General features: G+C 42.8%; 2 protein-coding genes across 2 annotated transcripts in view; one reads left to right on the plus strand and one right to left on the minus strand.

Moving 5' to 3' along the window:
- Nucleotides 1–1,752: 1,752 nt before the first annotated feature.
- Nucleotides 1,753–3,721, minus strand: LOC308626784 (protein LDOC1-like). The gene has a single exon (XM_081252230.1). The coding sequence runs from the start codon at nucleotides 3,352–3,354 to the stop codon at nucleotides 2,956–2,958; it is 399 nt and encodes a 132-aa protein (XP_081108356.1). The 5' UTR covers nucleotides 3,355–3,721; the 3' UTR covers nucleotides 1,753–2,955.
- AKAIN1 (A-kinase anchor inhibitor 1) overlaps nucleotides 3,635–21,730 on the plus strand; it is a gene marked incomplete at its 5' end in the record, with an annotated part of 80,474 nt that continues 62,378 nt past the window's right edge. Inside the window, one exon of the mRNA XM_081252128.1 lies at nucleotides 3,635–3,743. Coding sequence (XP_081108254.1) covers nucleotides 3,635–3,743 — 109 coding nt within the window. The remainder of the gene's footprint in view (nucleotides 3,744–21,730) is intronic.

Below are 21,730 nucleotides of genomic sequence, written 5' to 3' on the forward strand. Positions count from 1 at the left end.
AAAGGCCCACACAGAAGAGGTCCTCAATCTGGCAGAGAAGGAAATCCCTCGGCCCCAGCGGCCTGTTGGCCTTCTAGGTAAGCCTGATAAAGGGCCGGATGAGGAACATTCCCCAGAGACCATTCAGCAGAAGACTAAAGAAAACAATGAACTACTCATCATCTGTTATGACCTTATTTCAGAGATGGAATGATGTGGATGGAGGTCAGTGACCAGTAAGTGAACTTCTCTCCCTCCTCCCATCTCTCTGTGTAACTGTAAGCAAGACTTGTATACTTTCTTTTCTCGTTTTTTCCTTTTGGTGGAGATCTAAGATACCCTTAAAAAAAAAAAGCTATAGAAAATTAAGTATGAGATATCTTGACTTCTGAGTTATGCTCTATTTGACTTCTTCAATGTTGATGCTGATCTTTCATTAGCAAGTTTTTGTACCCTATCAAGTATGTGCTCTTGTGAGGTTTACTGAAATTTTGGAGGGTGCTATATCCTGCAGGTTTTTTTTTACTGTGGGAAAAACACTGCTCTGAAATTGACAGCCAACAGGACTAAGAATCAATTAATTTTGTTAGTACATATGTACCACGAAAGTATGGCTTATACGAAGTGTTGGGGGTCCCAGTCTCTTATAAACTCTTACAATGCTAACTGGCAATGATAAAATAATTGCTATAACCTGTCTTTAAAACAAACTTTATTGTAGTTCATTTAGTTATTTATAGTTGCAGAATTAAACAGTGTATTGACATGTGCACAAAATGAGCATTAATTGAGTGAAGAGCAGAAGGTTGTGGGGTGTTGTTTAGTGGTCAAGTAGTATTTTGGCTCATCCCCGCATGGCGAAATAGGTATATGAAGGACCTTTGTGTCTGAGGTTTTTTTTTTTTTTTTTTTTTTTTTGCGGTACGCGGGCCTCTCACTGCTGTGGCCTCTCCCGTCGCGGAGCACAGGCTCCGGACGCGCAGGCTCAGCGGCCATGGCTCACGGGCCCAGCCACTCCACAGCATGTGGGATCTTCCCGGACCGGGGCACGAACCCATGTCCCCTGCATCGGCAGGCGGACTCTCAACCACTGCGCCACCAGGGAAGCCCTGTGTCTGAGTTTTTATGGCAAGAAAATAATTTTATTTTTTAAAAATTCATTTTATTGAAGTAGTTGATTTACGTTGTCAATTCCTGCTGTACAGCAAAGTGACTCAGATATACTACTTTTTCATACTATTTTCCATTATGGTGTATCACAGGATATTGAATATAGTTCCCTGTGCTCTACAGTAAGACCTTGTTGTTTATCCATCCTGTATATACTAGTTTGCATCTAATCCCAAACTCCCAATCCTTTCCTCCCCGACCCCCCTCCCCCTTTGCAACCACAAATCTGTTCTTTATGTCTGAGTCTGTTTCATGGATATGTTCATTTGTGTCATATTTTAGATTGCTATAACCTGTCTTTTAATCAAATCGTGCAAAAATATAATTAGAGGTTTTCAGTTCAGTCCTTAGGTATGTGAACTGTCCATCAAGGGGGCAGTGATGAGTTTTTCTTAGTATGAAGATGTGACTAGAATTCAAGCTATTTCAGTGAGACTATACTGACCACCAGAATGACAAAACCTATGGACATGTAAAGAAAGGCAACTATAGATTTTGGTCCTGAGAGGATTTTAAGAACTACTTTGTTTGACATGAAGGCTCAGACCTTCCTTTTTCTTCCCCTTTTTTGGCTCTAAGAGAATCACAGAATTCTCAACCAAATTTTAATGATCAAGTAATGCCTTTAATTACAAAAGAAAAACTGAGGCCAAAACTGTAATTTACAAAAAAGGAAGCAGCCAAGTCATTTAATACAGGGGAATAAAGGTGAGTGGATACAGCTCGAAGAATGCACCATTCCCTGCCCCCCCTTCTTTTTGCTACAAGTTGCACCCATCTTTATTTACTTATTTATTTATTTTGCGGTACGCGGGCCTCTCACTGCTGTGGCCTCTCCCGTTGCGGAGCACAGGCTCCGGACGCGCAGGCTCAGCGGCCATGGCTCACGGGCCCAGCCCCTCCGCGGCATGTGGGATCCTCCCGGACCGGGGCACGAACCCGTGTCCCCTGCATCGGCAGGTGGACTCTCAACCACTGCGCCACCAGGGAAGCCCTGCACCCATCTTTAAAAACACCATCTTTGCCAGATTCAGGAGCAAACAAAGAAATTGCTCAAGTTGGGTTTTCTGCCTCCTTTGTAAGCTGCACGTTTTTAACATGTATTTTAAAACTGTAATGTGAAAAGGCCATAAAACAAGAAGCAAATATGCCATTCTCTGCACATGAAAGCATTATTTTACCAGACATCAGAATATGCACTTAGAATTTTTTCTCACAGTTGTGTTCCTGTGGAGATATACGTTTGGTCTTATTCATCTGTTTCTCTGGTAACCCCAAGTACAGTCCCCAACATATGGTGCTGTAAGATACATATTTACATTTTAAAAGTAAATATGTTTTCCATGTATTGTTCAGCGCCTGGACTTTTCTGATAAAAGGCACAGTCTCTGAGCCTGTTGTGGTTTCAGAACAGAAACGAAGTATGTGAAAAAAAAAGGTTCCTGGGGCAGGAGTGTCAATATTTATCTGCCAGCCACGCGAACCCTGGCAGCTGTCTCCGGACCTGAGGTCTCCAAATCGGTGTCCCCGGGCGTGTGACACAAGCTCAGGCACTTCCCAGGCTGGCACAGATCTTCCAAGGCGGGCAGCAGCAGTTTTCAGAGACGGCAGGTGGCAGGGGCGCGATTCGGGGTGGTCCGTTCAATTGCTAACAGGTCCCCCGCCAGTGGCCGCGTTGCTGGGCCGAGTGCAAAGGTAGCGGGGCTTCCTCGCAAGGGTCGGGCCCAGCAGGTGGGGACTGGAGAACTCTTTGTGAGTCACGGCCAAGCACGACCCGGTCCGTGGGGCTCGCAGCCCTGCCGTTTCCTACCCGTTCCTGCCAAAGGCCCGCTTCAGCGCGTCCACGAAGCCCTCGTAATGCGCCAGGATGGGGCTCTCCCTCTCGATGTAGGGGACAACCCACTCCTCGGCCGGCCCACTGAGGCGGCTGATTAAAAACGCCACCTTGAGGGTGTCGTTCGAGAACCTGGCCTCAAAGAACCTCATGTAAGAGGCCGCTTGAATCAAAAACTCGGGAAGCCGGGCGGAGTCACCTTTGAACGTCTCGGGAAAAGCCACCGGGCAGGCGGGCGGGCGCACCTGGGCCAGCAGGTTGGCTTTCTCGCACAGGAGCCGCCGCACCTGGTCCATGAGCTCTTTGTTCTCCCTGCGCAGCGCACGGTTCTGAGTCAGGAGGTCCTGCATCATGACCGCCAGCGCGTCCATCACCGCCCGCCGGCTTCCGTCCGCGCCGCCGGAAGTGCGTGTCGCTCGGGGGCGGGTCCCGGGGGTCGCGGCGGCGGCGCGTCCGGCCTCCGCAGTCCAGTCCGGGCTTATCCCCGAGCGCCGGCAGGCAGCGTCTCCGGGGCTACTGGCCGGAAAACCAGCATCCGGGAGGCCTGAAGCAGACGGGCGGCGGCCAGAGAGAAAATTTGGAGTAGACTGGGGGCCGAGCCGAGGGACGCAGCGCCGCGCTCGGCGGAGGAATCTGACGCCGTAGCTGTGCTCAGAAACTTCCGGTAGGCTCCGTCCGCGACTTCCGGTGGGCTCCGCTGCGACTTCCTGTAGGCCCCGTCTGCGACTTCCGCTAGGCTCCGTCAGCGGCCGGCGCGCAGGTGCTTAAAGGGGGAGCTGTGTGCTCAGGGATCGCGTCGCTGGGCAGCTGCGGCTTCGCCCGCTCCTCCCGAGCTGCGAAGCAGTCGTAGAGTTTTTTGAAGTTCCATATTCCTGGCTGTTCGCATGTTACGCTCAAGGCTTCACAGGCACGAGGAGGCAGTTTTAATGAAGCTCTCTGTGCCTGTAGAGTAGACCATCCCTTGGGGCTTCCAACTTGACGGAACAAGGAGCATCTCTCCTATCCGGAGTGCCTCCCAGGTGCCAGACGCCTCATCCTATCTCATCTAAGCCTCCCGACTTTGTGAAGCCCATGCTGGGTTTCTGGTTTGTTTGTTTGTTTTTGTTTTCCTGAGGACACAAGCAGCTCAGAGAGTATACAAATTTATTCTGGCTACAAAGTCGGTGGTACGTTGGTGAAGGCTTCCTGAGTGCCAGGTGATTGAGGATGAACTTAAACTTAAGCTGGCGGCAGGGTCTGTAGATTGGAAGGGGCCCTGTTGAGATGAACGCCATCTGTATTTACATGAATGAGAGGGACAGATTCCATCTGGTCCAATTCAGCCACCGTTTACTGGCGCTGGCTGTGAGCTCTGCTTCTCTACTGTAATTAGGCTCTGCTCTGACCTCCTTCCTATCTAACCAGTCTCCTATTTTTTCTATCCGTGTGATGTGCTAGGTAAAGAAAACTTCAACCTTTGTGTGTGTGTGTGTGTGTGTCTGCAACCAGCGAGTCGTTAAGCACGTTGTCTACCAAGAACCACTCTCAGGCTCTGGGACTTCAGCTATGTCCCATTGTTTCCATATTTGAGGCGCTCAAAGATTGACCCCGAGGACCCTCCCATGCCAGGACCACCCGAGGTGAAACTGTGGGGAGGAAATTTCAGGAGGGGGTATTGCTGTGTGGTTCAGTGACTAAGAAGCCCAAATAACATATCTTGATGAGTAGTTACATTTACGTTTAAGAATATAATTTTTGACTTTTTAGAAATGAGAAGTGATACTTTTTGCCAGAATCCTCCGTTTGTCATTTACATGGAGATGGTAGGTTTTGATTCTGGCTTTTGATCGATGTACTTTTATTTGGTATTTTACTGTTGGAGACTAGTTTGTATTAATAAATAATTTTTCCTAATAAAGCTGCAGGTCATAAATTGTGCTAAAACACTTTCAAAAACAAAGTACAAAAGTACTTGAGATCAGTTATTTAAAATATATGTACCTCAAGAAAGAAGATAGTCAAATAACAAAAAAGTGGTTATCTTTGGGTGGTAAAATTTTTATTTTATATGTCTGCATTTTTGAAGTGACTATTGATTTTACAGTAAAAACAATAAAATTTATTACAAATGAAAGAAAACAGGAAATATAAAAGAAATGCTTTCCATTTTTAACACATTAGTTATCTAAAGGGAATTTTGGAAAGCACAGAGGATGAATGCCTAGCTTAACTGAGACTGCATTTCACATCTCAGGCTTAATCTGAAAACATGTAGTGTTCTTCTCTTCCTTTTTAGCTAGAAATTATTATTATTATCTGCAAGAAAATTATACCCATTTAAAATGCTATTTCAATTCCACAGGTTATCTATTCATCAAGCCCCTGTAGTATATGTCTCACAAGTCTTTTTAGTGTGACATCAGGGACATCTCACTTCCCGACTCACAGTTTGAGTCACTGTAAACGATACCCCCAAAGAGAGCAAATAGTAATTACTATTATTTTGCCAAGGAAAAAGATAACATGTCATCTTATTCAGTTCATCTAAAAGAAAGCCATTTACTGAGTCAGTATAACTTATGGAATTTCTCTGGAGCTACAGAGAGTACCAAAATGTCATTAAAAGTTTCAGAGCCAAAATGAACTCTTAGTTTGTCCTCAATATAAGAAATACAAAATTTATGAACCCAAATACAAGACTGGGCAATCAGCTCAAAACACTGAGGATGTGCTTTCCACTAACTAATAATACCGCATACATTCTTATGCACATATCATACGTTACAGTATACATTTTTAAAAAAACCATGTTGCCAGATATATGATCGGTCATCTGGTTCAGAGCTTTTCTGTGTTGGGAGTTCTAGTTTTTTGTTGTTTTTTAATCACTGATTTAATCTCTTTACTTGTTATAGGTCTGTGCCGTTTTTCTGTTCCTTCTTGAGTCAGTTTCGGTAATTTGTGTGTTTCTAGGACATTTTTCAATTTCATTTAATTTATTGGTGAACAATTATTCATAGCATTCTTTTATTTTCTTATTTGTGTAAAGTTGGTTGTAATGTCCCCATTTTCATTTCTGATTTTAGTTATTTGCATCTTCTTTTTTCTTTCTCAGTCTAGTTAAAGTTTGTCAATTTTGTTGATTTTTTCCTAAGAACAGACATTTGGTTTCATTGATTCTCTATTTCACTTATCTCTTTTCTAATCCTTATTATTTCCTCCCTTCTGCTAGCTTTGGGTTTAATTTGCTCTTCTTTTTCTAGTTTCTTAAAGTGTGTATGGACCAAACTGGGTCCCCTGATAATTCATATGTTGAAGCCCTTATCTTCAATGTGACTGTATTTGAAAATAAGGCATTTCAGGGAGGCAATTAAGGTTAAATGAGGTCATAAGGGTGGTTCTGTTTCTCTGAAGAACCCTGACTAATACGTTCTTCTTTTAGTCATTTCTAATTCTTCTTTAATCAAGGGTATATTCATGGATACATTCTATAGAAAATAATCTTTCAAGTTTATACTACCAAAAAAAAAATTCTATGACAAATAAGAACCAGGACCATGAATTTTTTGTATGTGTGTGGTTCTGTGCATTCTCAAGATGTTTTAAAAGGCTTAAGAGAAAATACATTGAATGATGGTACACACCTGCTTTGGACAGGGTTGTAGTGGAGGATGTTAAATTTATTAAATTTATTAAATTTGGGACGGGGGGTGACTTTTGCTACTGTGGGACTCGCAAGTCCAAAACCTGTAGGGCAACCTGGCAGGCTGGAGATTCAGGGAAGAGTTGATGTTGCAGTTCTGAGTCTGAGATAAAAGTGCAGGCAGAATTTCTGTGTTGTCGTCTGGAGACAGAACTCTTTTTTTGGGAAACTTCAGCGTTTCCTCATAAGGCCTTCAACTGATTGAATGAGGCCCACCTGTGTCATGGACGGTAATCTCACTTTATTTTACTTTTTTTTAAAGAGTATTTTAAAAATTTTATTTTTAAATTTTTGGCTGTGTTGGGTTTTCATTGCTGCGTGCGGGCTTTCTCTGGTTGTGGCGAGCAGGGGCTACTCTTCGTTTTGGTGCGCGGGTTTCTCATTGTGGTGGCTTCTTTTGTTGCAGAGCACGGGCTCTAGGCACGCAGGCTTCAGTAGCTGTGGCACACGGGTTCGGTAGTTGTGGCTCACGGGCTCTAGAGCACAGGCTCAGTAGTTGTGGCACACGGGCTTAGTTGCTCCGCGGCATGTGGGATCTTCCTGGACCAGGGCTTGAACCCGTGTCCCCTGCACTGGCAGGCACCAGTGTGCCACCAGGGAAGCCCTCTGCTCACTGTAAAGTCAATGATTCTAAATGTCAATCACATCCAAAAAATACCTTCACAGCAACTTGAAAAACAGATGTTTGACCAAACAGTTAGTCACCATAATCCTGCCAGGTTGACACATAAAATCAGCTATGTAGAAATTTAATCATTTTAGAATAAAACTTGAAGACATTTGAAGAAGTGGCCTAAACAAAAGTGAGCGTTTGTGAGAGAACTCATCTGAATGTTGTTTTTATTTGACTCACAATTCTTGTAAAAAAGAAATTAAATCAGGAATATTTCAAACTAGTTACTTCCTTTAGGCAAGTAAATGCAGAACCATGTCCCTATCTGTGTGGGGTTAATCAGAATATATTTCAAACTGCTGAAAGCAATTATGACAAAGGACAGTGTGACTGTCTAATAAATGGTTGTTTTTGTTGTCCAGCATGTATCTTTATCATTTGTTTGCTCTCTTTGGGGGAATCATTTACAGTGACTCAAACTGTGAGTCAGGAAGTGAGATGTCCCTGATGTCACACTAAAAAGACCTGTGAGACATATACTACAGGGGCTTGCTGAGTGGATAACCTGTGGAATTGAAATAGCATTGTAAATGGGTATACTTTTCCTGCAGATATCCTTAGGAGATAGTCCTACTGCCTCCTGGAATGAACGGGCTTTCTTTGGACGTGGGCCCCATACTAAGGTAAACAGTCTCTTTTGGCCATTTGTCAGCGTGTCTGGAACCCCAGCTATATTCACCAACCTTTATAGATTTGTTAGGGGAATCAATGGAGTAATGCATGTGAAAGCATTTTAGAAGTGATCAAAAATTAGAAAGTTGATGATACAAGTAAGACAATGTCTTTACCAAAGCGATTATAAATGTCAGAGTATTTATCAGAGACCATTTGTTGGTTTCAAAGCTTTATACAACATTTAAATGAATTTTGGCATTTTTGGTGGGAGGGATGGTTTTATTGAATTTTCAGAGCTTTCCGTGTGGGAAGCAAAGCATTAAGGAATTCACTGAATTCAAGATATTAATAGCAGAGGCAATAATATGGCTTATATGACTATCAGTTTAACAAGTTAACGTGGTCCTTTAAAGGACAGAATTATGTGTCAGATTGTCCTAGGCACTAGGACACAACAGTGAATAAAAACAGATACAGTTGCTGCTATTCTGGAGCTCGTGATCCATGATGAAAGAAAACTGGGGCAGCATAGTAAAAGAAAAATTATGACAGGGCACCCCAGTTGATACTGTGTAGTCAGAGAAGTGGGCCTTGAAGAAAGGGCACTTAAGTTGAAATCTGAAGGACATGAAGGCATTAACTAGGGAGGAGATGGGGATTTTCACAAAGGCAGTCGGCAAAGTCTCTGGTGTCAGAGGAAGTATGGTATATTTGAAGACAAAAATCCCAGCATATCTAGAGCACAGAGTGAAAGGGAAAACAGTACAAGATAGGGCTGGAGAAGGAGGCGGTGACTAGACAGTGCAGGTGCCCAGTGGGCTACATTACAAATCTTGGTCTTCACCCTAAGAACAATAGAAAGCCATTGAAGTTTTAATTAATAGGGCACATGATTATTTGTTTTGAAGAGATTACTCTGGCTATAGTTGGGGTCAGAGCAGATGTGAGGAGACCAACCAACAGGCTGTTACAATTGTCCAAGCAAGGGATGATGGTAGCTTGGATTTGCAGAGTAGCAGGTGAAAAGAGAGAAGCAGACAGCTTTGGGCATTCTATAAGGGGTCAAATGGACAAGATGTAGTGATGCATTGCATGTAGCAAAGGAAAAGCTTGTTGACTTCATTTACTAAGATAGGAAATGCTGGAAGAGGATCATAGGTTTATCTTGGACATGTTGAGCCTGCCATTACTAATAACTGTAACCCTCCTTAATGTCAATTCCAACCACCCTATTACCACCAGTTCTTAGGTTTCCATCTCACTCTCTTTAGTACCCCACTCCAATGTTGCTTTTCCCACCAGTACCTATAATCTATTGATCTCTCATGGTTTCATGGCTTCTCACTCTTTTCTCATCTCATTGACCACTTTATTCAATTTCTGTTCCTTCCGTAGTATCATTTTCATCACCTCTTTGCATACATGCTCGACTCCCTTGACCTTCTCTTGCTTCATTCTCTCTTCTTGGAGAAAACACAATCCTACTTAAATTCAGTTCTGTACTTGCTCCTTACCTGCCCTCATTCTGGAGAAAAACACAAAGCCATGCTGAATGGGCTCAATTTATATGAGCATTAATATCAAACATACCCATCATGCTGCCTGAAAATCATACTGGCTTTCACTAGTACTCACTCTTCAACTCTCCTTGGTGATTGATTCATACCTACCACACCTCAAATCTTTCTTCTCCAATTCTCACTCTAAGTGGATGAGCTTGCATCCCGCCGCACTGAGAAACAGAAGTAATCAGAAGAGAATGTCCGTGAACTCTCGCCATCACATCTACCCGCCTGTAGGTGTCTGTAATCATTTCTTGTGCCTTTTCTTCTCTTATTACAGAGGAACTAAGCTTACCCTAGCAAAGGCTAACTTCTTCACTTGTGATCCCATTTCCTCCTAGGATGGGACCACCCAAGGGCAAGGGCAACACTCAGAAATTCTCTCCTTTCTCCCCTGCGTCATCACTCTTCTCTTCCACCAAAATCTTCTCTTGACCTCACTTTTCTCTCTGGCTAATGTCCATTTTCTTTCCTCCTCTTAGCAGGGAAACTCCTCAAACGAGTTGTTTGTATTCACTGTCTCTGTATTATCTCCTCTAATTCTCCATCCACTTTAATCAGACTTTCATACTTGGTACTTTACTCATCCTGAATGTATCAAGGTCACTGTGACCTCCATGTCAGTTTCAACCCTCATTTTAGTGGACCTGTTGGTAGCATTTAATATCAATGCCAGAGATCAATTTGATAGCAAATCACTCTTTCCACCTTGAAACTGTCTTCTCTTGGTTTTCAAGTGTCACATTCTCCTGGTTTTACTCCCGCCCTCTGGATGCCCCTCCCAGTCTCCTTTCCTTGTTCTTCCCCACCTCCCTGTGTGCCCGGATCTCATTTTTTGGACCTCTTCTCTACCTCCACTTCTCTAGTGATCTTGTCCAGGTGTGTGGATTTCAGTACCATGTATAGATCTGAAAACTCCCTAGTTTTTATCTCCAGCTTAGACCTCTCCCTGAGCTCTAGACTTGTATATCCAGCTGGTTACTTAAGAGCCCCTCTTGGATGTCTAATGCATGTCTCACATTTAACATGTTCCCAAGGGAGTTTCTGCTCCTCCTGGACCTGCTCCTTCTGAAGTTTTCTCCATCTGAGAAAACGGAAACGTCGTCTTTCTAGTCACCCTGGCCAAAAACCCGGGGGTTATCCTTGACTTCCGTTTTTCTCCTCAAACACGATATCCAACCATCAGCAAATTCTCTTGGCTCCATCTTCAAAATGTGTATGGAATCTGATCACCTTTTACCAGATTCACAGCTAATACTTGGTCAGAGCCGCCAAAACTGTCCTGTTGGATTACCGTGCTGGCCTCCTAACTGGGCCCCCTACTTCTACTCCCAGCCCCACGCCCAGAGCAGCATTTTAAAAACACAAGTCAGATCATGGCATTCCTCTGCTCAGAACCCTCCAGTGGCTTCACATTTCTTCAGAGTAAGAGCCAAAGTCCTTACAGTTGCCTCCAAGGCCCCATGCACTATAGGCTTCCTGTTAGCATTCTGATCTGTCTCCCTGCTTTTCCCCTTGTTCTCTCAGCCTGACCCACGTGGTGTTATCACTGTTTCTCGAGGGTGCCGTGCACATTGCCAGTTACAGGATTTTGCACCTTTTGTTCCCTCTGCTCAGATGTCCACTTTCATTGCTTCTTTACCCTTTTCAGGCTTTTTCTCAAACATCACCTCAGCGAGGCCTTATCTGATCACACTAAATAGCATGTTTTCCATCTTCTTCCCAACACTCCCTGTCCCCTTCTCCCACTTAATTTTTCTCCATAGCATTCATCAGGGTGAAAACTATCTGTTTTTATATGTTTGTGCTTTTGTTCCTCTCTCCCCAAAGAGAATTGAAGCGCGATGAGGCCAGGAGCTCTGTCTGCTTTGTTCACTGTTGTATCATCAGTTCCTGGAACAGTGCTCGACCTATAGTAGATTCTCAGTATTTGTTAAAAGCGTGGATTAATGAATCCAAGTGCATATAGTGAGTGGGCAACTCGGTCTTTGAGTCTGGAGCTCAGAGGAGAGGTTTTCACTGGGGAAGCACATTTGGGGTTCATTGGCATAGAGATAGGGTGACCATGTATTCAAGTTGGCCCTGAACAGTCTGGGCATAATTGCTAATAGTACCCCTCCTTTACTCTGAAAAAATGCTCTGGTTTGAATGATAAATTGTAGAGTTCTCCTAAAAATTCATGGTCGCTGAAACCATAGGACTGGATGGCATTGCCTGGAGAAAGCCTATAAAGTAAAACCAGAAGAGGATCTAGAAAGAGCCCTTAGGTTCTCTAACTTTTAAAGGCTCATAGAGGAGGGAGGAGTCTGACGATGAGATCGAGAGGGAGCAGTCAGACAAGGAGGAGAAAAGCCAGACGCACAAAAGCTAAGAAAAAAGAGTAGTTCAAAAAGGAAAACGAGAGGTCAGTAGAGTCGAAGTCTACTGAGAGGTGGAATAAGAGGACGGAGCGACACCCATTAGATGCTTAGAAGTCAGTGATAGGCCTTAGATGCTCAGTAATAGGCCTTTTGGTGGAGTGATTAGGGCAGAAACCAGATTGATGTAATGGTGGGAGGAGAAATGAGGAGGACGGCAAGTTATAGAAAATCCCGTTCCTTTGGTTGTGAACATAAGAGAGAATGGGCAAATTCTGGATTACCCATTGAGCAGATTGAGTATGTGCTTAAGGCAAAGCTCGTAGCAGAGTAGGAGCAGCAAAACAGAACAAATGTGGAAAGAATTTAGTACTTGACAATTGGAAACTGAACTAAAGGAGTCGTTACCAAAGACTCATAGTTCTATCGGGCTATCTGGGCGTTGTTTTACTGTTTGCTTTACATGTGGGAAGGAGTACCTCAGTACTTAGTCCCCTGAGTGATCTGACCTGGCCCTGAATGTGGTCACAGTGGAAGTGGGTGTGGCACTGAGAGAGCGTGTTTTCTGTTTCTGTTTCGAAGAGGTTTGAGCTGAAATGTCGATGGGCAGGATCCAGATCAGGGGCACCAGCAGAGCAAACAGGAGAGGGGAGAGAGAACTGATGGTGGCATTTCACCTGGGAAGGTGGGAGGGGCGTGGGATCTGAGCATCATGGGAAGAGTGGCCGCAGGTGGGTTGAGGGGTACATGTCTGCTGTAACTGGAGGGAAGAAGGAGGGGCTGGGCACACATACAGCTGGGTTTGGCCAGGTGGATGTGGGAGGAGAGGGCATTGCTGTCTGGGGTCTTCGGTGTGCCCAAGAAGGAGGAAGGACCACCTGTGAGTGCGGGAGATGCCTGTCTGGGGCTTAGAGCAGTTACAAGAGTGACAGAGTCACCGACAGAGGAAACAATGTTAAGGGCTCTTTTGAGGTTGGTGATCATGAATCATTGGCTGACATGTCTTCAGTTAACTAGGTGATTACAGGAAATAATAGGCTTTTTCTCTGATGGAGCAAAGATCACCGAGAGAAAAGTATTTAAGAGTGATGTTGCCTTCAACGGCCAAATATCCACTTCTTTTTCTGTGATGTCATGAGTCAACATATATGCGTGGGAAAATGTAGGGATCATTTGGAGAAACACGCTCTGGCAGACAGTCTGTTTGTTCTGTTTCTCCTTCAGGAATGAGTGAGGCTGAGTAAAACTGAGGTTTTCCTCAGGTAAAGTTCTCACCAGACTGGGTGGGAGTCAGGACGCCTGAGTCCCAGTGCTGGTCCTGCCAGAACCATGTTAGCTTCCTTCTCTGGGTTTCAGGTTGCTCATGGAAAAGCTGTCAACAGACGATCTTATTTTCCTTCCACTTCTAGAATCTGTGAGTCTATAATGTTCTGTCTTCATATCGGTTGCCTCCAGCAGACAGGCAGGAGTGTAAGTCCTAGACTTTGTTTTGGAATTGGAAGAGTTCTTACAGAATATCTGAGCCTGAATTTGTGCTCCAAGATACTGGCTTTCGAGGGGGCCTGATGAACTTGACCCTTCTTGCTGGGTGGAGCTGTGAACCCATTTTTAGCAGATGAGGCAAAGGAGTCAGGCAGGTGTAGATTAAAACACGGTTTTTATTACTTTACCAGTAATAAATCAGCTTTACCATCTGATACTGGAGAATGTGGCTTAGAGCAGCTTAGACAAAGGGGCTTTGTGATACTGAATTCCAAAATGAGGTTCGCGGACCCACCAGAGTCACAGGAGCACAGAAATTGCAGACTTGGCCACATTGTCCTTGAGGACGTGATCGCACAGGGGACAGAGGAGGACACAGGCTTTGTGTGGGCAGCCAGCTCCCGAAATAAAGGCAGAGAGAGGAAGGAGTGGAGTCATCAAGTATCAGGTTCTCTCCTCCACTTTACCACTCAAGTAAGTTGCTCCTTGTCAGGGGAGAAGTAAGGATGAGGGAGAGAGGGAGCAAAAGAGCAGGATTTATGGGAATGGACACTATCCTTTCCAAGGTTTATGAAGGTGGAAAGTGTAAATGTAAGCACAAGCAATTGCATGGCAGGGCAGTTTTTTGTTTCTTTTTTAAAATAAATTTATTTATTTAAAAAAATTTTTGGCTGCATTGGGTTTTTGTTTGTTTGTTTGTTTTGGATTAATAGTTAACATTTATTAACATTCGACTCTAATTGCTTCATCTGTTTTTTTGTAAGAATATTTTAATTGCAGACATTTCTCCCCTAAGTATTTTAATGTGCATCTCTAAAAATGTCCTTTTCTGTTTACATAACCACAATAACTTTATCACACTTAACAAAATTGACAACAATACCTTATATTATCTAATATCCAGATCATATTCACATTTCCTCAGTTGTCCCAGGATCCAGTCAAGGACGCTGCACTGTATTTGGACGTTACATATCCTAAGTCTTTTTTTCTTTTTTTGAATTTTATTTTATTTTTTATACAGTAGGTTCTTATTAGTCATCAATTTTATACACATCAGTGTACACATGTCAATCCCAATCGCCCAATTCAGCACACCACAACCCTCACCCCCAACTTTCCCCGCTTCGTGTCCATACGTTTGTTCTCTACATCTGTGTCTCTATTTCTGCCCTGCAAACCAATTCATTTGTACCATTTTTCTAGGTTCCACATATATGCGTTAATATACGATATTTGTTTTTCTCTTTCTGACTTACTTCACTCTGTATGACAGTCTCTAGATTCATCCACGTCTCTACAAATGACCTAATTTCGTTCATTTTTATGGCTGAGTAATATTCCATTGTATATATGTACCACATCTTCTTTATTCATTCGTCTGTCAGTGGGCATTTAGGTTGCTTCCATACCTGGCTATTGTAAATAGAGCAGCAATGAACATTGGGGTGCATGTAGGTTTTGGAATTATGGTTTTCTCTGGCTATAAGCCCAGTAGTGGGATTGCTGGGTCATATGGTACTTCTATTTTTAGTTTTCTAAGGACCCTCCATACTGTTCTCCATAGTGGCTGTATCAATTTACATTCCCACCAACAGTGCAAGAGGGTTCCCTTTTCTCCACACCCTCTCCAGCGTTTGTTGTTTGTAGATTTTCTGATGATGTCCATTCTAACTGCTGTGAGGTGATACCTCATTGTAGTTTTTTTTTTTTTTTTTTTGGCGGTACGCGGGCCTCTCACTGTTGTGGCCTCTCCCGTTGCGGAGCACAGGCTCCAGAAGCTCATGCTCAGCGGCCATGGCTCACGGGCCCAGCTGCTCTGTGGCATGTGGGATCCTCCCGGACCGGGGCACGAACCCATGTCCCCTGCATCAGCAGGCGGACTCTCAACCACTGCGCCACCAGGGAAGCCCCTCATTGTAGCTTTGATTTGCATTTCTCTAATAATTAGTAATGTTGAGCATCTTTTCATGTGCTTCTTGGCCATCTGTATGTCCTCTTTGGAGAAATGTCTGTTTAGGTCTTCTGGCCATCTTTTGATTGGGTTTTTTAATATTGAGCTGCATGAGCTGTTTATATATTTTGGAGATTAATCCTTTGTCCGTTGATTTGTTTGCAAATATTTTTTCCCATTCTGAGGGTTGTCATTTCGTCTTGTCTGTAGTTTCTTTTGCTTTTCAAAAGCTTTGAAGTTTCATTAGGTCCCATTTCTTTATTTTTGTTTTTATTTCCATTACTCTAGGAGGTGGATCAAAAAAGATCTTTCTGTGATTTATGTCAAAGAGTGTTCTTCCTGTGTTTTCCTCTAAGAGTTTTATAGTGTCCGGTCTTACATTCAGATCTCTAATCCATTTTGAGTTTCTTTTTGTGTATGGTGTTAGGTAGTGTTCTAATTTCATTCTTTTTTTTTTTTTTTTTTTTTTTTGTGGTATGCGGGCCTCTGACTGTTGTGGCCTCTCCCGTTGCGGAGCACAAGCTCCGGATGCGCAGGCTCAGCGGCCATGGCTCACAGGCCCAGCCACTCTGCGGCATGTGGGATCTTCCTGGACTGGGGCAGGAACCTGTGTCCCCTGCATTGGCAGGCGGACTCTCAACCACTGTGCCACCAGGGAAGCCCCTAATTTCATTCTTTTACGTGTAGCTGTCCAGTTTTCCCAGCACTACTTATTGAAGAGACTGTCTTTTCTCCATTGTATATCCTTGCCTCCTTTGTCATAGATTAGTTGACCATAGATGCGTGGGTTTATCTCTGGGCTTTCTATCCTGTTCCATTGATCTATATTTCTTTTTTTGTGCCAGTACCATATTGTCTTGATTACTGTAGCTTTGTAGTGTAGTCTGAAGTCAGGGAGTCTGATTCCTCCAGCTCCATTTTTTTCCCTCAAGATTGCATTGGCTATTCGGGGTCTTTTGTGTCTCCATACAAATTTTACGATTTCTTGTTCCAGTTCTGTAAAAAATGCCATTGGTAGTTTGAGAGGGATTGCATTGAATCTGTAGATTGCTTTGGGTAGTATAATCATTTTCACAAAATTGATTCCTCCAATCTAAGAACATGGTATATCTCTCCATCTGTTGGTATCACCTTTAATTGCTTTCAACAGTGTCTTATAGTTTTCTGCATACAGGTCTTTTGTCTCCCTAGGTAGGTTTATTCCTAGGTATTTTATTCTTTTTGTTGCAGTGGTAAATGGGAGTGTTTCCTTAACTTCTCTTTCAGATTTTTCATCATTAGTGTGTAGGAATGAAAGAGATTTCCGTGCATTAATTTTGTATCCGGCAACTTTACCAAATTCATTGATTAGCTCTAGTAGTTTTCTGGTGGCATCTTTAGGATTCTCTATGTGTAGTATCATATCATCTGCAAACAGTGACAGTTTTACTTCTTCTTTTCCAATTTGTATTTCTTCTATTTCTTTTTCTTCTCTGACTGCCATGGCTAGAACTTCCAAAACTATGTTGAATAATAGTGGCGAGAGTGGACATCCTTGTCTTGTTCCTGATCTTAGAGGAAATGCTTTCAGTTTTTCACCATTGAGAATGATGTTTGCTGTGGGTTTGTCGCATATGGCCTTTATTATGTTGAGGTAGGCTCCCTCTGTGCCCACTTTCTGGAGAGTTTTTATCATAAATGAGTGTTGACTTTTGTCAAAAGCTTTTTCTGCATCTATTGAGATGATCATATGGTTTTTCTTCTTCAATTTGTTAATATGGTGTATCACATTGATTGATTTGCATATATTGAAGAGTCCTTGCATCCCTGGGATAAATCCCACTTGATCATGGTGTATGATCCCTTTAATGTGTTGTTGGATTCTGTTTGCTAGTATTTTGTTGAGGATTTTTCCATCTATACTCATCAGTGATATTGGTCTGTAATATTCTTTTTTTGTAGTATCTTTGTCTGGTTTTGGTATCAGGGTGATGGTGGCCTCATAGAATGAGTTTGGGAGTGTTCCTTCCTCTGCAATTTTTTGGAAGAGTTTGAGAAGGATGGGTGTTAGCTCTTCTCTAAATGTTTGATAGAATTCACCTGTGAAACCATCTGGTCCTGGACTTCTGTTTCTTGGAAGATTTTTAATCACAGTTTCAATTTCATTACTTGTGATTGGTCTGTTCATATTTTCTATTTCTTCCTGGTTCAGTCTTGGAAGGTTATACCTCTCTAAGAATTTGTCCAGTTCTTTCAGGTTGTCCATTTTATTGGCATAGCGTTGCTTGTAGTAGTCTCTTAGGATGCTGTGTATTTCTGCAGTGTCTGTTGTAACTTCCCCTTTCTCATTTCTAATTTTGTTGATTTGAGTCCTCTCCCTCTTTTTCTTGATGCGTCTGGCTAATGGTTTATCAATTTTGTTTTTCTTCTCAAAGAACCAGCTTTTAGTTTTATTGACCTTTGCTATTGTTTTCTTTGTTTCTGTTTCATTTATTTCTGCCCTGATCTTTATGATTTCTTTCCTTTTGCTAACTTTGGGTTTTGTTTGTTCTTCTTTCTCTAGTTGCTTCAGGTTAAGGTTAGATTGTTTATTTGAGATTTTTCTTGTTTCTTGAGGTAGGCTTGTATAGCTATAAACTTCCCTCTTAGAACTGCTTTTGCTGCATCCCATAGGTTTTGGATCATCGTGTTGTCATTGTCATTTGTCTCTAGGTATTTTTTGATTTCCTCTTTGATTTCTTCAGGGATCTCATGGTTATCTAGTAACGTATTGTTTAGCCTCCATGTGTTTGTGTGTTTTACATTTTTTTCCCCTGTAATTGATTTCTAATCTCATAGCATTGTGGTCAGAAAAGATGCTTGATATGATTTCAATTTTCTTAAATTTACTGAGGCTTGATTTGTGACCCAAGATATGATTTATCCTGGAGAATGTTCCGTGCACACTTGAGAAGAAAGTGTAATCTGCTGTTTTTGGATGGAATGTCCTATAAATATCAATTAAATCTCTCTGGTCTGTTGTGTCATTTAAAGCTTGTGTTTCCTTGTTAATTTTCAGTTTGGATGATCTGTCCATTGGTGTAAGTGAGGTGTTAAAGTCCCCTACTATTATTGTGTTACTGTTGATTTCCTCTTTTGTACCTGTTAGCAAGTTGCCTTATGTATTGAGGTGCTCCTATATTGGGTGCATATATATTTATAATTGTCATACCTTCTTCTTGGATTGATCCCTTGATTATTATGTAGTGTCCTTCCTTGTCTCTTGTAACATTCTTTATTTTAAAGTCTATTTTATCTGATATGAGTATTGCTACTCCAGCTTTCGTTTGATTTCCATTTGCATGGAATATCTTTTTCCATCCCCTCACTTTCAGTCTGAATGTGTCCCTAGGTCTGAAGTGGGTCTCTTGTAGACAGCATGTATATGGGTCTTATTTTTGTATCCATTCAGCAATCCTGAGTCTTTTGGTTGGAGCATTTAATCCATTCATGTTTAAGGTAATTACCAATATGTATGTTCCTATTAGCATTTTCTTAATTGTTTTGAGTTTCTTTTTGTAGGTCCTTTTCTTCTCTTGTGTTTCCAACTTAGAGAAGTTCCTTTAGCATTTGTTGAAGAGCTGGTTTGGTGATGCTGAATTCTCTTAGCTTTTGCTTGTCTGTAAAGCTTTTTGATTTCTCCATTGAATCTGAATGAGATCCTTGCCAGGTAGAGTAATCTTGGTTGTAGTTTCTTCCCTTTCATCACTTTAAGTATATCATGCCACTCCCTCTGGCTTGTAGAGTTTCTGCTGAGAAATCAGCTGTTAACCTTATGGAAGTTCCCTTGTATGTTATTTGTCATTTTTCCCTTGCTGCTTTCAATAATTTTTTTTGTCTTTATTTTTTGCCAGTTTGATTACTATGTGTCTCGGCATGTTTCTCTGTGGGTTTATCCTGTATGGGACTCTCTGCACTTTCCGGACTTGGGTGGCTATTTCCTCTCCCATGTTAGGCAAGTTTTCGACTGTAATCTCTTCAGATATTTTCTCGGGTCCTTTCTCTCTCTCTTCTCCTTCTGGGACCCCTATAATGCGAATGTTGTTGCATTTAATGTTGTCCCAGAGGTCTCTTAGGCTGTCTTCATTGCTTTTCATTCTTTTTTCTTTATTCTGTTCCGCAGCAGTGAATTCCATCGTTCTGTCTTCCAGGTCACTTATCTGTTCTTCTGCCTCAGTTATTCTGGTATTGATTCCTTCTAGTGTAGTTTTGATTTCAGGTATTGTGTTGTTCATCTCTGTTTGTTTGTTCTTTAATTCTTCTAGGTCTTTGTTAAACATTTCTTGCATCTTCTCGATCTTTGCCTCCATTCTTTTTCTGAGGTCCTGGATCATCTTCACTATCATTATTCTGAATTCTTTTTCTGGAAGGTTGCCTATCTCCACTTCATTTATTGTTTTTCTGGGGTTTTATCTTCTTCCTTCATCTGGTACATAGCCCTCTGCCTTTTCATCTTGTCTGTCTTTCTGTGAATGTGGTTTTTGTTCCACAGGCTGCAGGATTGTAGTTCTTCTTGCTTCTGCTGTCTGCCCTCTGGTGGATGAGGCTATCTAAGAGGCTTGTGCAAGTTTCCTGATGGCTGGGACTGCTGGTGGGTAGAGCTGGCTGTTGCTTTGGTGGGCAGAGCTCAGTAAAACTTTAATCCACTTGTCTGCTGATGGGTGGGCCTGGGTTCCCTCCCTGTTGGTTGTTTGGCCTGAGGCAACCCAACACTGGAGCCTACCCAGGCTCTTTGGTGGGGCTAATGGCAGACTCTGGGAGGGCTTACACCAAGGAGTACTTCCCAGAACTTCTGCTGCCAGTGTCCTTGTCCTCATGGTTACATATAGCTACACCCCACCTCTTCAGGAGACCCTGCAATGCTAGCAGGTAGGTCTGGTTCAGTCTCCTATGGGGTCACTGCTCGTTCCCCTAGGTCCTGATGAGCACACTACTTTGTGTGCGCCCTCCAAGAGTGGAGTCTCTGTTTCCCCCAGTCCTGTCAAAGTCCTGCAATCAAATCCCATGTACATTCAAAGTCTGATTCTCTAGGAATTTCTCCTCCCGTTGTCGGACCCCTGGCTTGGGAAGCCTGACGTGGGGCTCAGAACCTTCACCCCAGCAGGTGGACTTCTGTGGTATAAGTGTTCTCCAGTTTGTGAGTCACCCACCAAGCGGTTTGGGATTTGATTTTATTGTGATTGTGCCCCTCCTACCGTTTCATTGTGGCCTCTCCTTTGTCTTTGGATGTTGGGTATCTTTTTTGGTGAGTTCCAGTGTCTTCCTGTCAATGATTATTCAGCAGTTGTGATTCTGGTGTTGTTGCAAGAGGGAGTGAGAGCATGTCCTTCTACTCTGCCATCTTGAACCAATCTCTCTTCATTGTGTCTTCGTTGCTGTGCACGGGCTTTCTCTAGTTATGGCAAGTGGGGGCTACTCTTCATTGTGTGCAGGCTTCTCATTGTGGTGGCTTCTCTTGTTGCAGAGCATGGGCTCTTGGCACGCGGGCTTCAGTAGTTGTGGTCACGGGCTCAGCAGTTTTGGCTTACGGGCTCTAGAGTGCAGGCTCAGTAGTTGTGGTGTGCGGGCTTAGTTGCTCTGTGGCATGTGGGATCTTCCCGGACCAGGACTCGAACCCACGTCTCCTGCATTGGCAGGTGAATTCTTAACCACTGTGCCACCAGGAAAGTCCCAGGGTAGTTTTGATAATATGATACACACATTGTATGTATATGCGTGTGTGCAGGGTACATACAGATTCAGTGGGCAATAATGTTATGTTGTTCAGAAGTATATGTATGTGAAAATATTGGCAGTGTGTCGATTTTCCCTAAGTGTTGGAGCGGCTGTTCATTTAAAATCTCAAATCTCAGGACCAGGGTGAAATGAGTGCTTTTCCATGGACAGAGGCTCATATGTCTGGGTATTTGTCCATTAAGGTTTACCTTTACACATTTTTTTGCCTGTAATTCTTTAATTTTAACTTATATAAAACTCATTTCGAGAAAAAAAACCTCATTTCTGTAAAGTGAGAAGTAATCTGTCCATTGTTTGAATTCTTTGGTCTTTCTTTACACTGTTACTTGGCATTTTAATCCTATTCTGGCTTGCAATATCATGGTTTATATGTGTGTCTCTCCTTTATTAGAACGGAAACTTCCTATTCCTTTTTCTTTCTTTTTTGGCTGCGCCAAGTGGCATGTGAGATCTTAATGCCCGACCAGGGATCAAACCTGTGCCCCCTGCATCTGAAGCACGGAGTGTTAACCACTGGACCACCAGGGGTGTCCCTAGGAACAGAAGCTTCTTGAGGGCAGGGATCCTATGTTATTTTTATACCTTCCACAGTGATTAACCTTCTGCTTTGCATTTCATAGGTGTTAAGCAAAGATATGTCAGATGTATATTTAACAAATAATCTTTAA

This window comes from Mesoplodon bidens (assembly GCF_964165515.1).
Source record: "Mesoplodon bidens genome assembly, chromosome: 13".
NCBI classification, from domain to species: domain Eukaryota; kingdom Metazoa; phylum Chordata; class Mammalia; order Artiodactyla; family Ziphiidae; genus Mesoplodon; species Mesoplodon bidens.